General features: G+C 36.6%; 1 protein-coding gene across 1 annotated transcript; it reads left to right on the top strand.

Annotated features, from left to right (window-relative positions):
- Positions 1–10062: 10062 nt before the first annotated feature.
- Positions 10063–10989, top strand: LOC137286397 (probable G-protein coupled receptor 139). The gene has a single exon (XM_067818241.1). It carries the CDS (start codon positions 10063–10065, stop codon positions 10987–10989), a length of 927 nt encoding a protein of 308 aa, XP_067674342.1.
- Positions 10990–22393: the final 11404 nt, after the last annotated feature.

Raw genomic sequence — 22393 nt, 5'->3', positions numbered from 1 at the left:
CTTGGTTGACACGCCATCGGTTCCTAGTTGCGCAGATTGATGCTCATGCTGTTGATCACTGGATTGGCTGGTCCAGACGCGATTATTTACAGATCATCACCATATAGCTGGAACATTGCTGAGTGCGGCGTAAAATTCGCTCGCTGATTCACTCACGATAAACCACTTCCAGTTCAGCCTAGTGGCAGTTGCACTGATTTGGAATAGGGTTTGAAAGCAAGGCCGAACGTGATACAAGACCGATAATCACGAATATGACGCTGTAAGAGGATTTTAAATAGGACGAACATTATACTCGACCTAGTGATCGGTTTCTAACATATTAATCCTGTATATCCACAGTCACATTTTGTAATTTATTTCAGAGTTCATGATGTTATGATTCTTCGAGAAGTGACTGGCGAAGAACAGCCAAAGCTACTAGGGATGATTTTATATGTAAAAAAGCAAAGATAAGAGCATACTTTTCTCATTGGGAACGTGTAGATGCCAATACCAGGACGCGACCTGTAAACAATCGAATCCAGAACAATCAAGTAGCTGACATCGTGAGGTATATGGTCCATTCAAACAAAAAGTGTATTGAATAAGTGTATTGAACGTGTTTCGGCCCTAGCATTACTGACCTTATTTATTACATCGGTAGAGACAAAAGAGACAATTATATAATATATTATGAAATTAATATGACATGACAATTTTCAAATACTAAAAGGGGGATGCAAAAACAGGCCTCTTGTTTTCATTTTGACGTATATTTTACAAATGTTTTCTTGAAAACATTTTATGCGTTAAAAAGAAGATTGCTAGTTTCAATGATTGTCAATATATGTGAATGCAACACAACGTTGTTTGTATTACGTTTTGCAGCGCTCATATCAGAGTTTAAAACTCCCAAAATTTCAAGCCAGACAGTAAGACTGGTAACTTGAAAATATTACCAGTCCGGATACAAACTTGCCAGTCCGTTTTTCAACAATAAAAAAACCGAAAATAATCAGGTTTCTGAATACTGTTTTTACTGCATGAAAGCTACATGGCCTAGTTTATAAATGTGTTTCGTTTTCTGCCTCACAGTCACAACCAAGATCGGATAAATCTGAGTCACGGTTTGAGTCGGCAGTGCAAATTTTTCAGCATCAGGAACCTCATCATCATCTGCAGCTAAATGCTGTTGAAACACAAGAGCACTCTTCAAAGCCTTTTTGACCTGGGTAAGAAGCCAGGTCTTCTGTGATGATTTTGATTCCATCTGAACCTGTCTGCTGATGCCATGAAAAGTATACTGTTAGCCAGTTAGGCATTGCCAACTTAGGGGTTAAAATATCTACCAGACCACCGAACTGGCAACTTTTGAAATTAGACCGCCCGAGATGAAAAATAGACCGTTCGGGTAGGCGGGAATTTTAAACCCTGACTCATATTTAAAGTAATCAAATGCAATGGTGCCACATAATATTTCTCGCAAGTAATAATCTAAAAAATTAGAAAATCAAAGTTGGAATTGGCACAACAAAAATAACAACAATATATTCCTCAGAAATACATCAAGAATTGTAATCTTGTCATGTTTTCTACACTTATGTCTGATCGTAAAAGTGAAACTTACGTAAATTTTGTAAACATGCCATTTCTATTAGATACGAAAAGATGAAAGAGCAAATGTAAACTATATATGCCACATGTGTTATATTTCCATTACCAACGTATATATGTATGTTTATTTGTATATGGGCCTGTGGCCGTGAATACAATAAACTGAATTGAATTGAATTGAAAAATACGTTACCCCCATATACCACTAAATATATTGTTGTTTCCACATACACACTGCAAAGAATCACATGATGTATGTGTCCTACATCTGAACATTTTCTCTGCTGTTTTTACGAAGACATCACGCACTATTGCTCACTTGACAACAATATCCAACCCATCATTCCAGACTGACGTTATTTCTTTGGAAATGTCATCATATCACATGCTACTGTTACAGTAGACGTCACGTCCCCATTGTTGCCATTTGTGAGAATTTTGCTGAATAGATTAGCATTGACATAGCCATTAAATTCCTCATAGATCTAGGAAAATAAGTCTCCTTAAGTTCATTTTATGCGTGTGCGATATTGATTTATATAGCTGATAAGGTAAATGTTTTCACACATATATCATTGCACAAAAAGAATATACATAAATGCCTCTGACAGATGTTCTCTCTGCCGTGGCAAATTATTTGTTCGTTAGCTGGCATGATGTATTTATTTTCCCAATATAATACCGCACAAAAACCATACATTTTCAAAATGCATATGACAATATGCTCTCTGTCGTGGAAAACCATTTGCTCGTTTACTGACTTCTTCTCAATGTACGATGAGGCACAGCATTCAGTTGACCATTCACCATACATAGCATCATGGACTCTGGATACTGTTGGAAAGTATGAAGACAGGTTCTGTCGCGAAGAACACAAGAGCCGTGTACAGAACGCAGCCACTGCATGGTGGCGAGCAGATGCGTCATTGTGGTCTTTAAGAAAGTATATCAATGCATTGGGATCGTAATGTGGTTACTGGGTACTATTGGATGCTTGATCTATATTTCAGCGTGTATGTTCTTTCCAAAATGATTTCAAGATCATTACGACTGTTGAAGTACCTCAATTTAGTGGATATTGTATTTTTATCGACACTCTGCACTCTGCTCACGGAAAATGTTCTTATGGCAGAAGAATTTTTTTCCAGTCTGTTCACTGTATACATGAGTGTATCGACATTGGCTGGAATAGTTCAGACATTTGAAGCGTACCTGACTGTGTTGATTAGCTTTGTGAGATGTCTGCCGTGGCAATGGCTTTCCGATTTTTCATTTGTACGCGGGATTCCATTCAAAACGGGTTGCTTTATTTGACAGCTTTAAGTTGTCGATCTTTTGCCCGATTTTTTTATTAAGTCGTTACGCATTCTTAAATTATTTGAGATACACTTACTAGTTCTTCGTTGACAGATATTCCTAATTTACTTTTATCTATCTATAATTTGATTTAGTCAGGTTATGGCCGAAGTATTGCCGATGTGACTATAAATTTCATTCACTCATTCATTCCGCTTTCAGTTGTGTAAATATGAATACTGGGTATCGTCCAGTTTGTTAAAAAATGCTTTATTTGCAATAAATGTACCAGGGTTCAGAAATCTTTTACAGTGAGTAGCTTGTATGTTTGTATCTACCAAGGGAACACACTATACTGAAGTACTGACGCATTGTCATCACAAAGATAGGTCTTGTGTCTAAAGGATGGCTATTAGAATGTAGCACAACGGCACTGTCACGAATCACACGTTGATACCGAGGCACAGGTTACAACGAATGTTAATGAGGTCAAATTTGCAAACCAAAGAAATGCATACCCAAACCATGCTTAACCTTCCCAACAGGAAACCGTCTCACCTAACAAATCTCATCAATCAAGTCACAATCCCATCTTCATTGTAACTTCTCGTGGATCACACAAAGTCAGTAAGACTCCTTCCGAGCGAGTGTCATTTGACGATATTGCTTCACTGTTGACCTAGAGAGTAATAGTTCATTGAATGTAAGTGTATATTCTGTAGCCAGTAATACACAATAGATGTTGTGTGTATTTGCATTGCAAAACTCATGAACGTTGTTTACTATTATATGTTAAACAAGGGGACATAACGGTTGGCTGATCAGCCCAATATGGAAATGATGAAAAAGTAATCATATCTGATGGGAGTGAGTTTAGTTTTACACTGCTTTCAGCATTATTTCAGCAATATCTCAGCTGGGGACACCAGAAATAAACTTCACAAATTTTACCATTGTGTGGAATCGAACGATGTGTGGAATAGTCCTCTGCGTGACGAGCGAACGCTGTCACTACAAGGCTAACTAACCACTGACGTAATTGCTTGATAATGCCACTCAATACTCGTGGGACTAATTCAGTTGATAGCGTTGTCACTTGTCCAGCTAAACCTTCCGACAAGTTAATTTATTCGTAAATGTTTCGCCTGACATTTCTTCATGATATGCTAAGAGGATGTTAAATACCCAGACGGACCTTCGACTGAAATTTGCATGGAATGATATATTTGTCTCTGGCAAACTGTCATGTCAATTGCGTTGTTGCTGTGATGATCCTTTGAGAAGTGATAGGTGAAAACACTACCGAGGTTAATACAAACAGACCCATTCCAAAGGCACTAAATAAGCTATATCTCATGTTGGAATCATTAAACGATTAAACAATTTAATCGTATGTACCGTCCACTGAAAGTCGATTTACAATGCTGCTAGTATATAAGAATCAATATGCCCTCCTTAATACAGCTGTATCGATATCCACTGGTGGCACCTGTCCAGTAAATATAACATGACTCCAGTATACGTTGTGTATAACATGATATGTTTGTATATTTGATATTTCCGACATGTTATAATTCATAGTTGTGAGGAATCCTAACGATTTGTATTGTTAAGTTATCCAATGAACAGATGATACTTGACTTTCAACGTTAAGGACTGTGAACACCCTCTCTTCGTCAGGCAATAGTAATAGTATACATATAATTCGTCCAAGGCGAATGAATGGATTGATAAGTATTGTTTTGGAAATATTATTACTCATTCCTGAACTCGCGATTATCATGTGCAACGTCATCCTAGTTGTTTCAAGATGTAGAATTAACTCATGGCAGCGCAACCAAAGTAGCTCAGCTATTCTTATCGATACTCTGTACTGTGCTCGCGTTGGATGTCTTTACGGCAGAAGAATTCCATTCCAGTGTATTTCCTTTGTACGTGTGTAATAGGGACATTGGCTGACGTTTGACTGTCTTCATTGCCTTTGTGAGATGTCTGACTGTGGCAATGCCTTTCCGATTTTCAGCTTGTAGATGGGATTCCATTCAAAACGGAATGCAGGATTTTCAATCCCTGTAAACATTCCCTCAGTAGCAGAATTCATACTTTCCTTACGTAGATCGTCCTCAAATGAATGGATTTCAGTTTTACCCACCCAAGTTGAACCGATATGTAGTGAACTTATTCCTGTACTCTCTATTATCGTCTGTAACGTCATCCTAGTTGTTTCAAGATGTGGCAGCACAACCACAGCAGTTCACCCATTGGACGACACAGTCGCAGTGCATTTCTGCTGGTATGCCTCGTCCTTGCAATCATTGTAATGTTTTTAAAACACACGTTTTTTCGGCCCTGCTATTATTTTATGACGCGGTAGCTTTAGTATTTCAGTATATTTGCCGCTTTAGTGATTGTCATGAACAGTTCAAATAACCTCTTTTTTTCTACGGTTTGATCGGTAGCGAGGTATAGAACACCACAGGTATCTCTGTGCAAGAGACACATTTGTTCCACCAGCGGCCACGCGTCTATACTGTCTGGGCTGTTTTGCAGTTTGAGCATCTGTGTCTACCCTTTGATTCACCATTTGACTACCAGTTTGAGATCTATTGGCTACTTGTTGACTATTTGCTGGTGTGTGCGTGTTTTCATTTAGTGCAGTTATGAGTTTCTTTCAGTTTGTTCTATCTGTAGATTAGTTATTGTCCTGTCTGGGTTGTTGACATTTGCTGTCGCTATTCGTTTTGAGTGGCTTTTGGAGGTCTTCTATTCTAAGGCTTGATGTCTGGAAACTGGTTTGCCAATGTTAGAGATCTTTAGTCTTCATGAATGTTCAGGAATGTTTGAATCTAATTCGGCTGCTTAGTGTACGTCTTCATTTCCAACCACGTGTGCTGGGATCCAAACAAAGTGTTCTTTTTCGCCTGATTCGATTAGTTCTTCCTCGCTTTCCTATATTTGGTGAACTATATTATATTCATATTTTACCCCAGAATGAGTATTAGACAGACTAGGTATTTGGTACTATGTATTCAGAAATTGCATGCTATTAGTTTCACAGTTACACGTTTGACAATGACACATATGAAGTCCAGAGGAAACGACATAGCTGAGAGAACAATGGAAAAACAAATCGGGTCATTTTATGACTGCTTCACTTGTTTTTTTCTTTTCACAACTATTATTTATCTCCTCAAATAGACGAAACTGAAGAAAAGAAATGCAAAAATGGCCCAGACATTACTCTGAGTGAAGAGTAGGTCTAAAGTGAAAACAATGGTGTTTTTTTTAATAACGCCAAGAAATGTTGTTTGTACAGTTGCATATCATGAGAGCTCAAAGATTACATGCTCAGATTCCCTTACTAATACAACCCATGAAGACCCGGGCAGGAACTGGTCTTCAGCAGCCTGCGGTAAGAGGCGACTACAAGGATCTGGTGGTCAGGCTCAACGACCTGGTTGACGCTCACACGTGTCAACAACATCACAACAGACCGATGGTCTTGCTATTGTTTACTGCATTGTCTGGACCAGACTCCACTATTTACAGACCACTGTTACAGAGCAGAGATAATGTTTAAGCAATAAACAAATATCAATACATTATAAACATTACATTTTCCTCTTTATTGTCTAGTAGACGCAACCTAGTTACATTTTGATCGACAAATAATACTACTGTCTAGAATTCTAATTTTGAACAATAATTTCTTAAATTTATCAATAATGCTAAAACTGATATAGTCTTCTTGCCTTGCCCTTTGGAGTGGTACACTGACTGATACGACAAGACAACACTATCAATTGTTCAATCAAGCGTCTTTCTAAGTGCAAGATGTCTCCCCATCAATGACTTGAGACATATGTTCATTACCATAATCAATATTAAAAGTCCAGATAAGAAGATCAAAATGCAAGATATGTAAAGGATTATTTCGATAAACATGTTAACTCAAATGTGATGTTTTGATTCTTCCCTTTTCTGTTGATGAAGTTTTTAAAACATTTTAATTTGACTATACATGATGTTAGTGTAATTTGATGTTGGTGAAGAACTTCATATATAAACTCACCTACAACTCTGAATTCTTAAGCACCATTTATGTCTGACTGGACTGCTAGCTCCTGCCATTAAAGGGCAAATTTTACCATATGTTTTGCACTTTTTCGACACTTATTCACCTTGTTGTTGCATAGTTCAAACCGTACATATGCTTCAAGCACTTAACATCTTTTGGCATTATATCCATTTATGCAGTACTCATTTACTGAGGATCCAGGTCTCCATAATAAAAGCCATGGCTTATGCTCCGTTCCAATGGATAAACGAGTGAGGTCAACGGACCTTATCTTACACTTTCATGCGGTATCGGGCTGTAGGTAAAAGTGTGTGGTGCTTGTACCTCGATGCACTGCCAGCTGTTTTATTTTCATAGTAGCTTTTATACCAAATTAATTATTTGTAAATGTATCTCCTTTCAGCAGATCCACAAAGTCATCGGTTAATGTGCCGATGTTTGCTATTTTTCTACAAACATCAAAGAACGTCATCATGTTTTCAAATCTAACTGTAGACTATTTTCTCGCTTGTATTTATAATAAAATCAGCACGTGATTGACTGTTTGGCCATTCTGAATTGTCCTCGATCAGTCTAGAATCCTTCAGAAAGTTTAGGAAAATTAACAGACATGAACACCAAAGTGAACTTTATTGCAGAGTGTTAATGTCATAACGCAATGTGGGTTATGTTAACCCCACAGCATATAATTCCAACATAGTTTCTTTAGCATTTATCCCTGAATTCGTCATACATTTTACAATAAAATGACAAAAGGCTTTTGCTACCAACACCAAGTGCCATGGTGAAATCAAGCGAAATATATAAACCACATGTGAAAAAATGACAGCCATATGCTCGAGTTATTTGATTGATAATGTCAGGCAATACTCATGAGATTGTTATAACTGATAATTGATCAATTTGCCCAGCTACGATTTTGCCGTAAGTAGATTGTTTCGCGAATGGTTTCATTGACATTTTAATTTCATTCGTTAACAGTTTCCCTAAATGTCTAAACAGTTTACAAAATGGAAATGTGCATAGGTTAAATGATTTAATTGTCTGTGTCAGGTCATTAATATGTTATGCTTATTCATGGCTAGATTTACTTAGTGTCTCTAAACAAAAACAAAAAAATTTCCTTCGACTTTAATTCATATGTATCTGTCATTTATTCTTGTCCTATTCCCAATTATCCCTGCTGTATTTTTGCCGAGATACGATAACAATCATACAAATTGTTATATTATGACAACAGGCGACATGATGCATCGTATCATTGAAACTATAAATAACATAATAAGATACTCATGCTTGTTTCTCTCCAACCAGCCATCACAGCAGAGAAAATACATGCACCATCCTTACTGACTGAAATTCAAGCAGGACTGAACCTATGGCGATGTTCCTTTAAGTACATATTTTTAATATGTTAATCGTGTTTCCATATTGTGGTATTGAAAGAGCTTCTGAGATTCGGTGAGAGTAGAGAACTCTCTACACCACAAGGGCATTCAACGAGCCCTTACCGTCAACCTCTACTATTCAGTTTCTCAAAGGAAATAGCAGCCAGGCATGTACACAGCTAGGCACTGCATAGAGTTACACATTCAGCAAACACAGCATCATAGGTTCTGTTTACACGGGGAAGTATTCAGAAACATTCAAGCCGCGTTGTGTTTTCCGGGTATCATTGGAAATGTGATGAGCGTGTATGTTCTTTCCAATTTAAAATCAAAATCCTTGAGGCTGTTGCATTACCTCAATGTCATGGATGTTGTATTGTTGCTGACAATGTGTACTTTACTAAAGACTGATGCTCTCAAGGATTCAGTGCTCAAGTGTTTACGTGCATTAGTGCACTGATGTATGCAGTTCAAACTTTTGAGGCATACTTGACTGTTTCGATTGTCTTTGTCAGATGTCTGGCCATGGCGATGCCTTTCACTTGTTCCACTTGTATGCGGGATTCTGTTAAAAAATAACGTTCTCAATGTAACTACCGTGTTTTCAGTGCTTTTCCATATTCCTTGGTTACTGTAGTTTTAATATGTAGAATGAAGTCATTAAAACGTTGAGAAAATCATGTTGATCATTCACGACACAGCCGGAATTCGTTTCAGCTGACATACCTCGTCCTTGCAATCACTCTAATGTTTACCGAGTGTTGGTAGTGAAAGATACAACTTCTCCCAGTCACTGTATCTGAATTCGCCTTCTGTTTGTATAAAACATGATTTCACAAATTCAAAAACGTATCACCTCCAAATATCTCCCTCATCGTTTTTGAGGACTGTGCTTCTTTGTTATGTTATGGAAGTATCAAATATGTACCAATGTGAGACACTTTGTCAAATGTTTTTAATTGGCATCATTTAAAATATTCAAATAGATTATTTTTCAAGCAAGTCTCCTGTAAATAATGTCGTTGTGATTATGAAAATACTATTATTTTCTTCACAGGTCGCTTCTTTGTTGGGTGCATTGTAAAATTAAACATGTTTCTACATCACAGTATTAAATATAAAAGTAATAAGAAATGAATATAAAAATCTAAACACAAAATTCAAAAACATGGCAAACACAGAGATGTGTAAACATAATGAGCACACACTGTTAGAATTTCGAAAACCCATTGATCCATAACAGTGCATCAGGTAACGTCACACCAATATCGTGGACATGAAGCAGCAGCCAAGAGACAGAATTGTGTGACGTATCCTCTAAAAAAGGGAAAGCTAATGTAATATACACAGGACGGAGGTGAAAAGTACCTACTTCACACTCAAAAACGTCATGAAAAAAAGGAATAAAAACGCAAAAAGAAAATTTGATCAAGGAGTCAACAGGCTGTTGCAGAATTCTGTCCTGACTGCAATCAAAACTGTATCACACGTTCACATGTTTCCACATATAGAGATACACGGCATAGGGATGATCTTTCAGTATACGCAGTTAAATGGACATTGTACATGCACGTCTTGCCATCTATTTGGAGCGCACATGTTTTGCCACCTACTTAAGCATATTATGTATTTATTTTCCCAAAGGAAACATTAACACTGAGTATATATTTTGCGTGGAGATGGCAGCTCAGTGCATCCCTCATCATGGATTCTGTAGACATCGTGAACATGCTAGCATTTATCGGATTCCTTTTGTGTTTGCTGGGCATTATTGGAAACTCAATGAGCGTGTATGTTCTCTCCAAACTGAATTCAAAGCCATTGCGACTGCTGAAGTATCTCAATGTTGTGGATATAGGGCTGTTAGTGGTCATCTGTTTCGCCCTTATGATGGTTGTCCTTGGTATGGAACGACTGGTGTCTGACTTTACTCTTGTTCTTGTGCTTCGTTGTATAGCACCATTGTTTTCTACACTTCAAACGTTTGGAACATACCTGACTGTATTGATAGCATTTGTGAGATGTCTGGCCGTGGCAATGCCTTTCAGATTCTCAACGTGTATGCGGGATACTGTTCAAAACAAGTTGCTCATAGCTGTTGCAGTGTTTTCTCTGTTATTCAGCGTACCTCTCTTTCTCCTGTGGACACCAACTATCAGTTGGTCCTCATTCGATGATATACAGATGGTTGTTGCATTTCACCTCAAGTACCTTAGTCAGGTTTTTCTTTGCATTCTTCCTATACTCATCATCGTCATCTGCAACGTCATTTTAGCAGTCTCCAGATGCAGAATGAGATCATTCACAAGTCAAAACAACCAATGCAGATCGCCTGATAGAGGAAACAGAAGAGGCGCATTTCAGCTGACATGCCTTGTTATTGCAATAACTGCAATGTTCACTACCACCCACGGACTTGTAGGCGTTTACAAAGTTGTGGTTTTAGCATCTGACTCACCTCAAGTATCTCTCCAGGTTGTTTGTTTTTCGGTTTTGATGACAATTATTAACAGTGCTACTAACTTCATTTTCTACTGCTTGATCGGTAGTGAATTTCGAACCACCATGATATCTCTGTGCAAGAAGCCCTGTATAAGGAGAAACAGGCCTATGCCCGTGTCATCTGTGTGAGACCACAACTATCACGAGAGACAAGTAACAGTCACATCGTTATGTGGATGCTGTCTGTGCTACTAACGATCATCAGTGGAAAATACTAGATTCGAGATTGTGACTTGGTGTTTCTGAAGTACAGTTTAACCGACCCAGAACTTTTTTCAGGACTGAGGCATTTCTTCAGAAGCACTCCTACACCTTTTCAGATGTACCTTCCAATGTAGCAATCGCGTGTTTGTAATTACAAGAGTCAAGGCATTTCATGTCACTTACATGAAAAGAAAACTATGTGACAGTTTGGAAGTGACGGTTAAGTGGAGATGTTTGCAAGTGACAGTAGTGATGTTTGCTAGTAACTGTTTAGTCGAGATGTAGGATTTCCAAGTTAGTGAAAGTTTCTTCTCCATAAACACTCTACTTCCTGGTGAGTCAATTTATCTAAATGTTTTGATAATTCAGATGTACGTTTTTAAAGCAATGTTTGGCAATGTTTAATATCTGAAAGCTGTTTATGAATGTAGACATAATAACACCTTGTCTATGAGCTGAATGTGTGCTAGATGTGCTCTAAACACGTTAAATTACGTGTGCAGTGGTGCGAATGTAGCTGCAATGACTCTTAAAGGTCTCGATTCTGGGCAATTGCTATAAATGTCCATACCGAAATTTGTGGCACACAATGGAATTATCCAAGCGTTCCCTACATTTCCATTTGTGCCAGGTTTAGCCACATGTTCTCATTTTCATTAGGTCACATTGTATCAAGACGGTCCGTAAGTGCCTTTTTAATGGTGTTACTCTTAATAAATTGCCGTGACAAAGATATAAGAAATCCCCTCTGAACCAGTAAAATATAATAGAGATAAGTCTAAAATATTCAATAATATCTTGAGCTAGCTATGAGCAAGTTACAATGAATCACAATACAGATGTCTAGTACAATGCAACTGAGTCACAAATTTAAAGTATTGGGTCTCAAATATCAAATATTAACTCACCAGAATGTTAGCATTTATAATGAGAGCTTGTTTACAAAACGAGTAGTCAGTAGACTGTGTCAAATGATGATAATGTACTGATGTAGACGAAGGCAGACAATCGATGTAGACAGACAGACGACCAGGCAGTTGTACGCAGTTCCAGTATATTCCGAGTGTAAGTCCGTGTGTTAGTGCATGTGTAATTTTTTTTTTCCAGTGCACAACACAACAACCAGCATGTATATATTGACGTTTCACAGAAACTTTCTGTTACATTCATAGCCATATAACTAACATTAATAAGGTGGTATGTGATAATATGAATAACATGAGAAACACACACTCTCGTAACAACAGTAAATATGAAAGTAGATATCGAGGAAATACTTCCTCAAACTAACACATTATCAAACTGTTACTCTACAGTGTTCAATAACTTGACCACAGTCCCACAATTCATCCGTGGAAAGTCACGTGAATGGTAAGTATTCAGTAGTCAGCGTACCCAAACTGCTGTGCAGGTTTCAATTCCTTAGCTATGCCAGAAACATTGGATAATGTGTTCGATTCTAGTTCCAATCATGTCTCTGGGTCCGTTAGCACCACACCCGTGGATGGTGTAGTCTGTTTTTGAATCACCTGAGAAAACCTCATGGGAATTAAACACGTGCTAACTGGGTTTTAGGGAAGTAAAATAGTATGTGTACTGGACAAATTGTTAGAAATATATGTAAATTTTGAAATTATGAATAATGATATATTTCATCAATGATACACTGCTGAAATATCAATCATACAAATACCAACATCCCTAACTCATTTTGTCCAATATATATAAAACGGCAAAAAATATCCCTTTACTAACCTCATATATGGGCCTAACATAATGAACAAATGGGTTTAATACATGTTATCAAAACATACAAAGCTAAAACCGAATTCATTCCATGAATGACAAAATTCCAAGATAGCAAAACAGCTTAGATGGCGTATATGGAATTGAAGACAGGGCAGTAGAACCAAGAACATATCGCCAAGAGGTCAATTTTATCATGAGACATTAACATGGGTATGCCGTCCTTGACAAAACTGTATCAACATCCACTGGTGGCACCTGTCCAACACGTACTATATGCCTCCATGATACGTGTTGAATAATTTGATCTGTTTGAATATCTGATATTTCTTAAAGGTTATGTTTCATAGTAGTAATGCATCAGAACCTTTTGTATTCTAAAGTTAACCAATGAACAATACTGTGTTACTTCCAACGTAAATGATTAAGAAAACACTATCTTTATCGGTTCAACCCGAAAATGTGAATTGATGTTAGTTGAAGAAAGACGTTGAATACGAAATCCAAGATGTGATGTATCAATGTCAAGTTAATGAAATAGTCTGTGATGACGAAAGAAGACCTGCAGTAAGAATTCCACCTCGAACTTCACACTAATATGACCTTTTCACCATGGCAACCATATGCTATTGACTATGGCAGCCAGGGGCCCGTTTTCTCGTAGCCAATGTACCTCCTATACTGTAACATAGGAGCTACGGATGCTACGAGAAAAGCTACGAGATCTTAGGCTTACGAGAGTTTTGTGAAACGGGGCCCTGCAACGTGAATTACCGGAAATGTAATTGAGGGTAATGTAAATGTTGTAACCATGTAATGTAGTCATGCTTGCAGCCCAATAACTGAATAATTTGCGAAGAAAATATTACTCAAAAGCATACAGTATGCTTTGTCCCACCAAGAAAGATATAAAAATTACAAGTATGTCTTGCCAAAAACTATTGAGACTATTAAATGTCTGCATGACAATTTTTGTGGAAGTGACGTATTTCAGTTTATTATGTTACTGTGTTTCACAATAATTGTTTCTTCTTGATGCTTTAATATAGTTAGCGATATGTATCATATGGTTTTCACTTTAAATGGACTGTTGATGAGTTCAATCTTTTTCGTGTCATTTCAACTTAGATATATACTGAATCGCAAAAATTACGTCACCCTACCAAACATTTTGCCAGACATGTTTCATCTTAATTTTAACTATTTTTTCACCTTATATGCTTTAGCTACGCCTGGTACATAGCCAGTGTTCAATAACATTTGGTTTCAGATTCTCTATTTGATACAAAATACATGTCAAAACGCAGTTACTAATATAATTATGGGACGAGGTTTTTGAGCGTATTTCATGAAAATGACGTGTATTCCCTATGAGAAGAGTCACTGAACACGCACCGAATCATCCACTGTTCCACAGTAACGACATGCCACAATTATCAAGGGAAAAGAGGGGCTAAGGCTTTAGGAAGACGTGAATGCTGGCCAGACTGCAAGGCATGGTGCAATTTTTTCTGTTCAAGCTACTGGAAGCACAGCCGACAGTTCTCGCAGTGGAAGACAACGTTTAGGCAAAATCGCCAGATTGTCCGTCATCACGTTCAAAATCGTTTCGCTACCAATACGGAAACTGCACGAACAACCACTCATTCACTAGAGACCAGCACCGACACAGTCCGGATGCAGGAACATAACGTCAGATGTCGCAGGCCTTACTGGGGTCCGGTAATCATTGTTCGACACCGTCGAGCTCGTTTCCAGTGGACCACACATCATCGGAATTGACGTCGCCGGGAGAGGCTAACTGTGATTCTTGCCGACGAAAGCCGGCATTGCGTCTCGACGGCTGATCGCAGAGCCAGAGTGTAGCGACGAGGCGGGGAACGTTTTGCAGATGATTGTGTCCTGGAAAAGAAACTCGTGGGGAGGTTAGAGCATAATGGTGTGGGTGCTATTGCTCTCAGTAACAAACTAGGCCCTATGGTGGTCCAGGCCCGCTGAGACCCTTCAACGTTCCATATTTTGGTCTCCATGGAAACCAGGTCTTCCAGCAGGAAAACGTGCGTTCCCATACTGACTATAGAGACTGAGCAATTAGAGACTCTCCACATAGTATACGAACTCTTCAATGGCCTGCTCTCAGTCCAGACGTAAACCCGATAGAACATTTGTTGGGCGAGATTCAGAGGAGGCTCATTGATGCTCAACATAGGAAACAACTGCAGCTGAACTCTCTCAGGCGCATCACCGAGTCTGGCCACAAGTTCCTATGGCCCTCATCAACCGTCTCATCCACTCCATGTACGATGCAACGCTTTTGTCAACGCTCAAGGAGGCCATACACGTTATTGACTTTCTGATCACACCGTAGCTCCACCTTCGTCATTTTTACTTGTAATTGTCTGACATTCATCCTTATGTACTGAACATCAACCATGTAAATTTATCCAACAATCATTATATTATTTACATGTGTTTGAATTAAACTGATTACCAATTCCACAGAGGGTGTGTTTTGGTTTTGTTTGTTGTTTTTTTTGTTTGACGATTCATTGTAAAACGTACTCTCAAAGCCTATTCACAACGTTGATCGATCTTTTGTTCTGTTTACAGAATTACAGAATTCCCCAGGAGGACGATTCGAGATTTCTGCTAACCTAGGTGTGGCGTATATCTTCATCGGCTGTTTTGTCATTCAAGGAACCCTGCTCCTCTGAGATCGCTCTTCGGCAAGCACTCTATGACATTGCCAGTGCTCCTGAATTAATATCAGAATTTATTATTATTATTTTTGTGGTTTTTGTTCAGTTTTGGTGTATATGAGTTCAGTTTGTTGATTTGTTCACCGTTTGTATGGTAGTTCTGGCGTTGACATCCTCAGAAAAGACTTGCTAGTACCTGGCCCTGGGTAATGTGTCAGTTTTGATGATTTGTTTACCGTGTGTATGGTAGGCCTGAAACGTGAAGGAAAACCCTTGAAGGCTGCAAAAAATATAAAGTCACTAAACAATCACTGCATGATTTCTCCAAGTTCTTCCATAGCAGACACCTGGAACTACGGACATTCTGTTTTTCCGTTGTTGACTCTGACTACTTAAACTTACATACCATGTCGTGCCTAACATTGCAGAGGTTGAACGTTCAGTTTGTGTCTATGCCTGCCTAAGCGAAGTTTTCAAATTCAACAATCCATTAAAATTTGATGAGATGTTTCTGTTGTTATATCATAGTACTGAATTGCAGGTATTTCATGCCACTGGTTTTAATAATCAATGTGTTGATCTGGTTGGAATTTTATACCATTTTTATAACTTTACGAATATACTGAATGCTGTTGACTTTATACAAAGTATTTATACAATATTATACAATGGTTATTTATGACTATTTGATATTTAAATGGATTTTCTTTCTTATTCGGGATGGTCTGTTTGTGAACATCCTTAACTTTTCTATTATCGATATTATTACACTGTTTGATATTAGCATATACCTGTAGTTACAACATTATTAGAGTAGTGTTTTAGTGATGTTTAATACCATTTGAAACCAATTTTCAATACACCAAGTGTTGCATATTGACTCTTGTGTCTATACCTGCCTAGGTAAAGTTTTCAAATTCAGAACTCCTGTAAATTTCATGAGATGTTTCTGTTGTTGTTTCATAGTGCTGGATTACAGGTATTTCATGCCACTGGTTTTCATAATCAATGTGTTGTTCTGGTTGGTATTTTATGCCATTTTTAAAACTTTACGAATATACTGAATGCTGTTGTCTTTACACAACGTATTTATACAATTTTATACAATGGTTATTTATGACTATTTGATATTTAAATGGATTTTTTGCTTATTTGGGATGGTGTTGGTGAACATCCTTAACTTCTCTATTATCGGTATTATTACACTATTTGATATTAGCATATACCTGTAGTTACAACATTATTAGAGTAGTGTTTTAGTGATGTTTAATACCATTTGAAATCAATTTTCTATACACCAAGTGTAATTGATTATGAAATGTTATTAAAATTTGATATTGAAATGTATTTACAACTTATTATGAACGTTCAATTTCTATGTCATATCTAAACTGCTTTTTATTCACAAGTAAATGTGAAGTTCATGAGTATGTAGTACAATTTAAGCATCATATCAAGCATTCTGGTTCTCAGAAAAATATCATTTCACTGTATATTCACTGGCGATTTTGCAGCGTTGTTTGATGTGATTGTTTTTTATTTAATATTGAATGTGATTATTTTATGGATGATTACTAACCATTGATGTTAAGAAGTATTTCTTTCATATGAACACTGAGGGTTATAAACACTTTTGTACATCTACACACACACACACACACACACACACACACACACACACACACACACACGCACAAACAAACACATGGACACACATACACTCACAGACACATACAGACACACACATGCACACACACACACATGCGCACACACAGACACACACGCATGTATACACACAGACACACTGACTCACATACAGACACACAGACACACATGCACATGCATATATGTATTTGTTTTACCGATATATAATATTGTTTTTAATGACGTTTTTTACTAGGGCGTTTTGTGGGTATTTAAGACCATTAATGGATTTGTTGTATATTCATATTCACGGTGGTAATTTTATAGGCATGATTCGTATATCTAAACGTTTCCTTTTTCAGACAAAATGTAACTGTATATCTAAGATGAATTTTCAAATTTATGATATTTGAAACTAGAATATATCTGTACTTACAACATTATAATCATGAAGTTTTAGTGGTATTTGAATCAGAATTAGAAATGTGTTTACTATACATCAAATATAATTTTTTCATTAATGTTTATTAAAATTTGATATTGAAATGATTTTACTGCATGCCCATTTTGATCTTTTTGGGAACACCCGGTATATCTTTCAGATCTAAATCATATTCTCTTCACAAGTAAAATGTTAGGTGTGACGTTGATGAACGAGCAGTACTAACAAATTGAGAATCATGTCAAGCTAACTGAGATCTTATTTACCTTTCAAATGGGTGAATTCTATATTAATATTGACTGTCTATGGATATCCGTCTTCTGACTTAATCGAAATCTCATTGGTGTTTAAAGCACTTTAGCTTTGGCTTTGTTGTTGAAGATGAACACTTCTTTACTTAGATCTTTAGATCTATAATTGTAACACCGATGTTGGAACATATGATGTTACAACATTATCGGCGTGGTCATGCAGTGCTTTCTAACACTATTCGAGTACAGTTTACTGTACATTTACTTTTATTATCATATAGGTATGCATTGCAATTTGATATTATATAGATCGTATATCTAAGTCCACTTTCCTGCATACCGGTATTGTTTCTTTATTCGTAGTTAATAACAGTGTTATATAATAGCACTTCATAAATATATGTGTGATTAAATTTTACGTGTGCTCATTAGAGTTTGATATTTGAATGAATTAACTACACATTCAGTGTGGTCATGTTAAAGATATTCGTCTTCTGGCTGAAATTTGACTAATACATAATGCATATTAAACATTTTAATCGTTTTCATATTGGTACTTGACTCTATTTGATATCTTTGGTGCATTTATATTGTTTTGGATGCATGATACACCATTTAAAAACGTATTTATTGGACATTATAATTGTTTTATTGGTATTCAGTATCACCTAAATGTATTATCTACGTATTCAGATTTATATTTGTATTCGCATTCTCTATATTTCCTAAATCAGTTATTGTAGATTATCCCTGCCAATATGTAAACTACTAGCAAACAGAAAGTTGTCCGTCTGCACTTGACCAAAAAGTAAAATACCTGACATGTGTAACCTGATTCTCTAAAGCGCAGCTGTGACACCGATACTGTTCTCTAGAACCTTGATTGGAACATCACGGTCTTATTGTGTCAAATGCAGCTGAAAGATCTTAAAGAATGAGAATCGCTTAACTGTCAACAGATTATAGCAGGAAATTCAGCACTTTTCTCAAGGCTGTTTCAGTGCTATGGCCAGACCTATAGGCAGATTGAAGGTTTCCGGGAAGCCATGTACCTTGAGACGTAGTGCAACAACTTTCTCAGTCAATTTGGAAAAGTAGTCCCAGTCAACTGGACAGGTTCAACACAGGACGATAGTGTTTCAGGCTATCAAGGTCTAGATTAGTTTTCTTCAAGAGACATGACAAGTGCTTCTTTCATGGGCAGCTTTGACAGAAGCAGATTCCAGATTACGATTTTGATAATTTTAATGGAATGCGTTCATGACACAACATCTGTTTCACCACTGTTTGGAGTTTCCCCGCCAATGTGATCTGTCTCGGCAGATAATCGAGACCAGGGATAATATACAACATCTACATAGGCTCCCTGTTGAGACTGATTATTCTTCCGCGCTGGAATTTTATTGGGAATCAGTTTATATGTTTTTATTAATGTATATTATACCTATGCTTCCTGAAATGAGCTTATAAAATAAATTCTATAATCAACTACTCTTCTCTTTTTTCCCCCTTTTTTTTCGGTCATATCATGCTTCTAGGCTATGACTTCACAAAAGTTTCCACCCATTTCGACAGTGAATACAATATGAGTGACCCTATTCGGGGATGTTTCATTCTCTGTGGTAATTGGCATTCCGTTGCGTGGAGCAAAGCTGTCATTAATTGCTCTTTCATTAACAACGGTCTAATATCGGCAGCTCAGTTTCCGACTGAACCATACCAACAGACATAAAAACTACTGTGCTTACCCTGCCTGGCACACAGCACAAACGGGACGGCACTACTCATTATCGTCATATGGCTGGAATAGTGATGACTGCAGCTTTATTACTCACTTATGGAAGACACTAAAGTTCAACATGTTTTTGGCAATGCACGAGTGTAATACCGCCATAGTTATGACGTCACAATGCTAAAACCTCTGTCACAATGACATTAGACCTTCCTTGACTTGCAGAAAGCTGAGAGTCATCACACTGTAGGCAGTTTCTGTCAGTTTACGTTAGAGAGTAATGGACAGAATACTACACTCACTTCCTTGAAATACCGTTTTATCGAACTCATCAAATATTTAAATTAGTATCACTTTCGCTCGTTTGATACCAAATCATTAACTCGTTTGATAAAAATGATATTACATGGAAGGTGGTTTAGTATCCTTAAATTTGACACACAAATTAACCAAAAACTATCCACTGAAGGTTTGGTCAACCTGGTGAGAATGAACATCATTACAAGACCCAGGTCAGGATATCATATTTATTCATGTGAAATGAACATGTATCATAAGCAAATGAGAGTGACACATAGCTTTATGAACATGACACTAACATGCATGCGTAATATAAATGTCAAGGTAACATCACAAGCATAGGTGGGGTAAGAACATACAACATACAATATAGCAGTTATGTTTGGGGTTAGTGTTAAATTCAATATCAGACATAAAGAATTAATAGTGTATCATTAAGAAGTTAACCACAATGTTCTGTGACCATTGACCTTCTGAGACCTTATATTATACTACTTGGCTTACAGATCTATTAACCTCCAAATATACAATTCACAAAACAAACTCAGATGAGATGTTTTTGTCTTATGCGCACAAAGACAATAAAACGAACAATGAAATGCTGTTTCAGATTTCAGCCTGACTATATTTCCTGCTAAAAGCATAGATTTTAAGCATTTGTATTACCAAGTCTAAATCAGATTTAAACATGATTAAAAATAACCTGGGAAATATTTTTGTAATTAATTATTCAGACCTACAAACCACATATTTAACTGTCAAAATTTTTAAACAGGCTGGCTTATAGTAGTGCATGCCAACTAGCTACATACATACATCTAAAAGGTCATGGTGGTCATATCTACCGGTACATACTATAAATAATCTAAGGTGGAAAATATGTTTCAACATTTCAACATTTAATGAAGCTTTGCTTGCAGCAAATGCAGGATCACTATGAAACAAACTTCATACTTTGTTTTAAAGAACTGAACATTTCACACGAACCTATTTGAAACCTACACACTAAAGATTTATTAATTACTTGAAACAAGACTTTAAATACATGTAAGAAGTAAATGAACAAAAACCTAAATAAAATACATTGACCTTTCTACAACAAATCACTAATGAATTTGTTGTGGTCTCAAGTCATTGCAAACTAGCATTTGACAACTTCACTAAAACATGTTCCAGTGCATGACACAGAAAATGCTGATTGAGGTAAAAGAGTAAGCAATATCACCATTTTGTTGATTTCATCTTGTCACTTGAGGCAGTCTTCTACAAGTCTTAACTCTACTAGAACAGCTGTTTATTCACATTTGCAGAAAGAAATGACACCCCAGCAGTATTTTGTACATATTCACATATAATATTATTGTAAGACCTACTGCAGCCAATGAACAATGTACTTGAAACACCTGAATTAGTTAGGCACTTTTATCGGTATCAAAAAATATCAAATCAAAATGTGAAAATCAATTTTCTGTGGTCTTATGTATAAAAATAAATTCCCATTCTATCATTATTCAAAAAGGTAACATCTCAACAAAATATAACATTGTTTTCTCTAAATTCACTATTTTTTTACTTATTTCAAAAACACAATGAGTGCTTTCTCACAGACTGATGGTTGAAAAATGAAGGAAATTCAATGAAACATTATCAAGACAAGACATAAACATTATCGAGACAAGACACAGAAAGCTAAATTAATTCACATCAGCAATACATGTCTATGTACAATTCAGGACATAACATTGTCAAAATATCTCCAAATGAAAACACTTCAATCAACAGAATCAATATCAATAACCAAAAAGAGCTTTATCATTAGACTACATTCGAGACAAAAGGTCATTACTAGCACTAACAGCCACATCCAAACTAAAATTAATACAAAGCAAAAACACTGTATCAAGACAAAAATACATAAAAGGACAGAAGTTACTATGGCTTTATGAAAGTACAAAAATTAACATAATACACTGAAAAATTGGAATAGGAAACAAAAGTAAAGTAAAAGGATTCTATAAAATAATCTACAAAATAAATCAGACTTGAAACCATTGCACGAGAAATAAACATCACAACTACAAAGACTTTAATTTAATCAAGAATCATTGACAGTTTAGGAGGGGAGACTTTTTACCCAAGTCAAATTTGAGCAAGTAACAAATTCCATACAATGACAAACAAGGCTATTAAGTAGGCTCTTTTTCGAGTCCTAATGTCACTGAAGAAAAATAATCAATTATTGTGACTTACAGTTACTCTGTGTATATAAATCCCAAGACTGGGATACACTGTATAGTAAATGTAATTTTCTCCTGAATCATTAAAAGGTTTACTTTTATTATACAATCAAAAAAGGCCAAAAGAAAACATACCTATTATATTCTAGTCAATAACACACATACAATAACATTTATTACTGGTATTTTTAAGTAAAAAGTCTTACTAGCTTTTCACTACATATATAATTTATGCATAATTACATGGTTTGATTTGGAAATTCTGTATTTCTGATAAC

This window comes from Haliotis asinina, chromosome 6 (assembly GCF_037392515.1).
Source record: "Haliotis asinina isolate JCU_RB_2024 chromosome 6, JCU_Hal_asi_v2, whole genome shotgun sequence".
Classification (NCBI taxonomy): domain Eukaryota; kingdom Metazoa; phylum Mollusca; class Gastropoda; order Lepetellida; family Haliotidae; genus Haliotis; species Haliotis asinina.
Note: the sequence above shows the minus strand (reverse complement) of the source record. Positions and strands in the feature narration are given on the sequence as shown.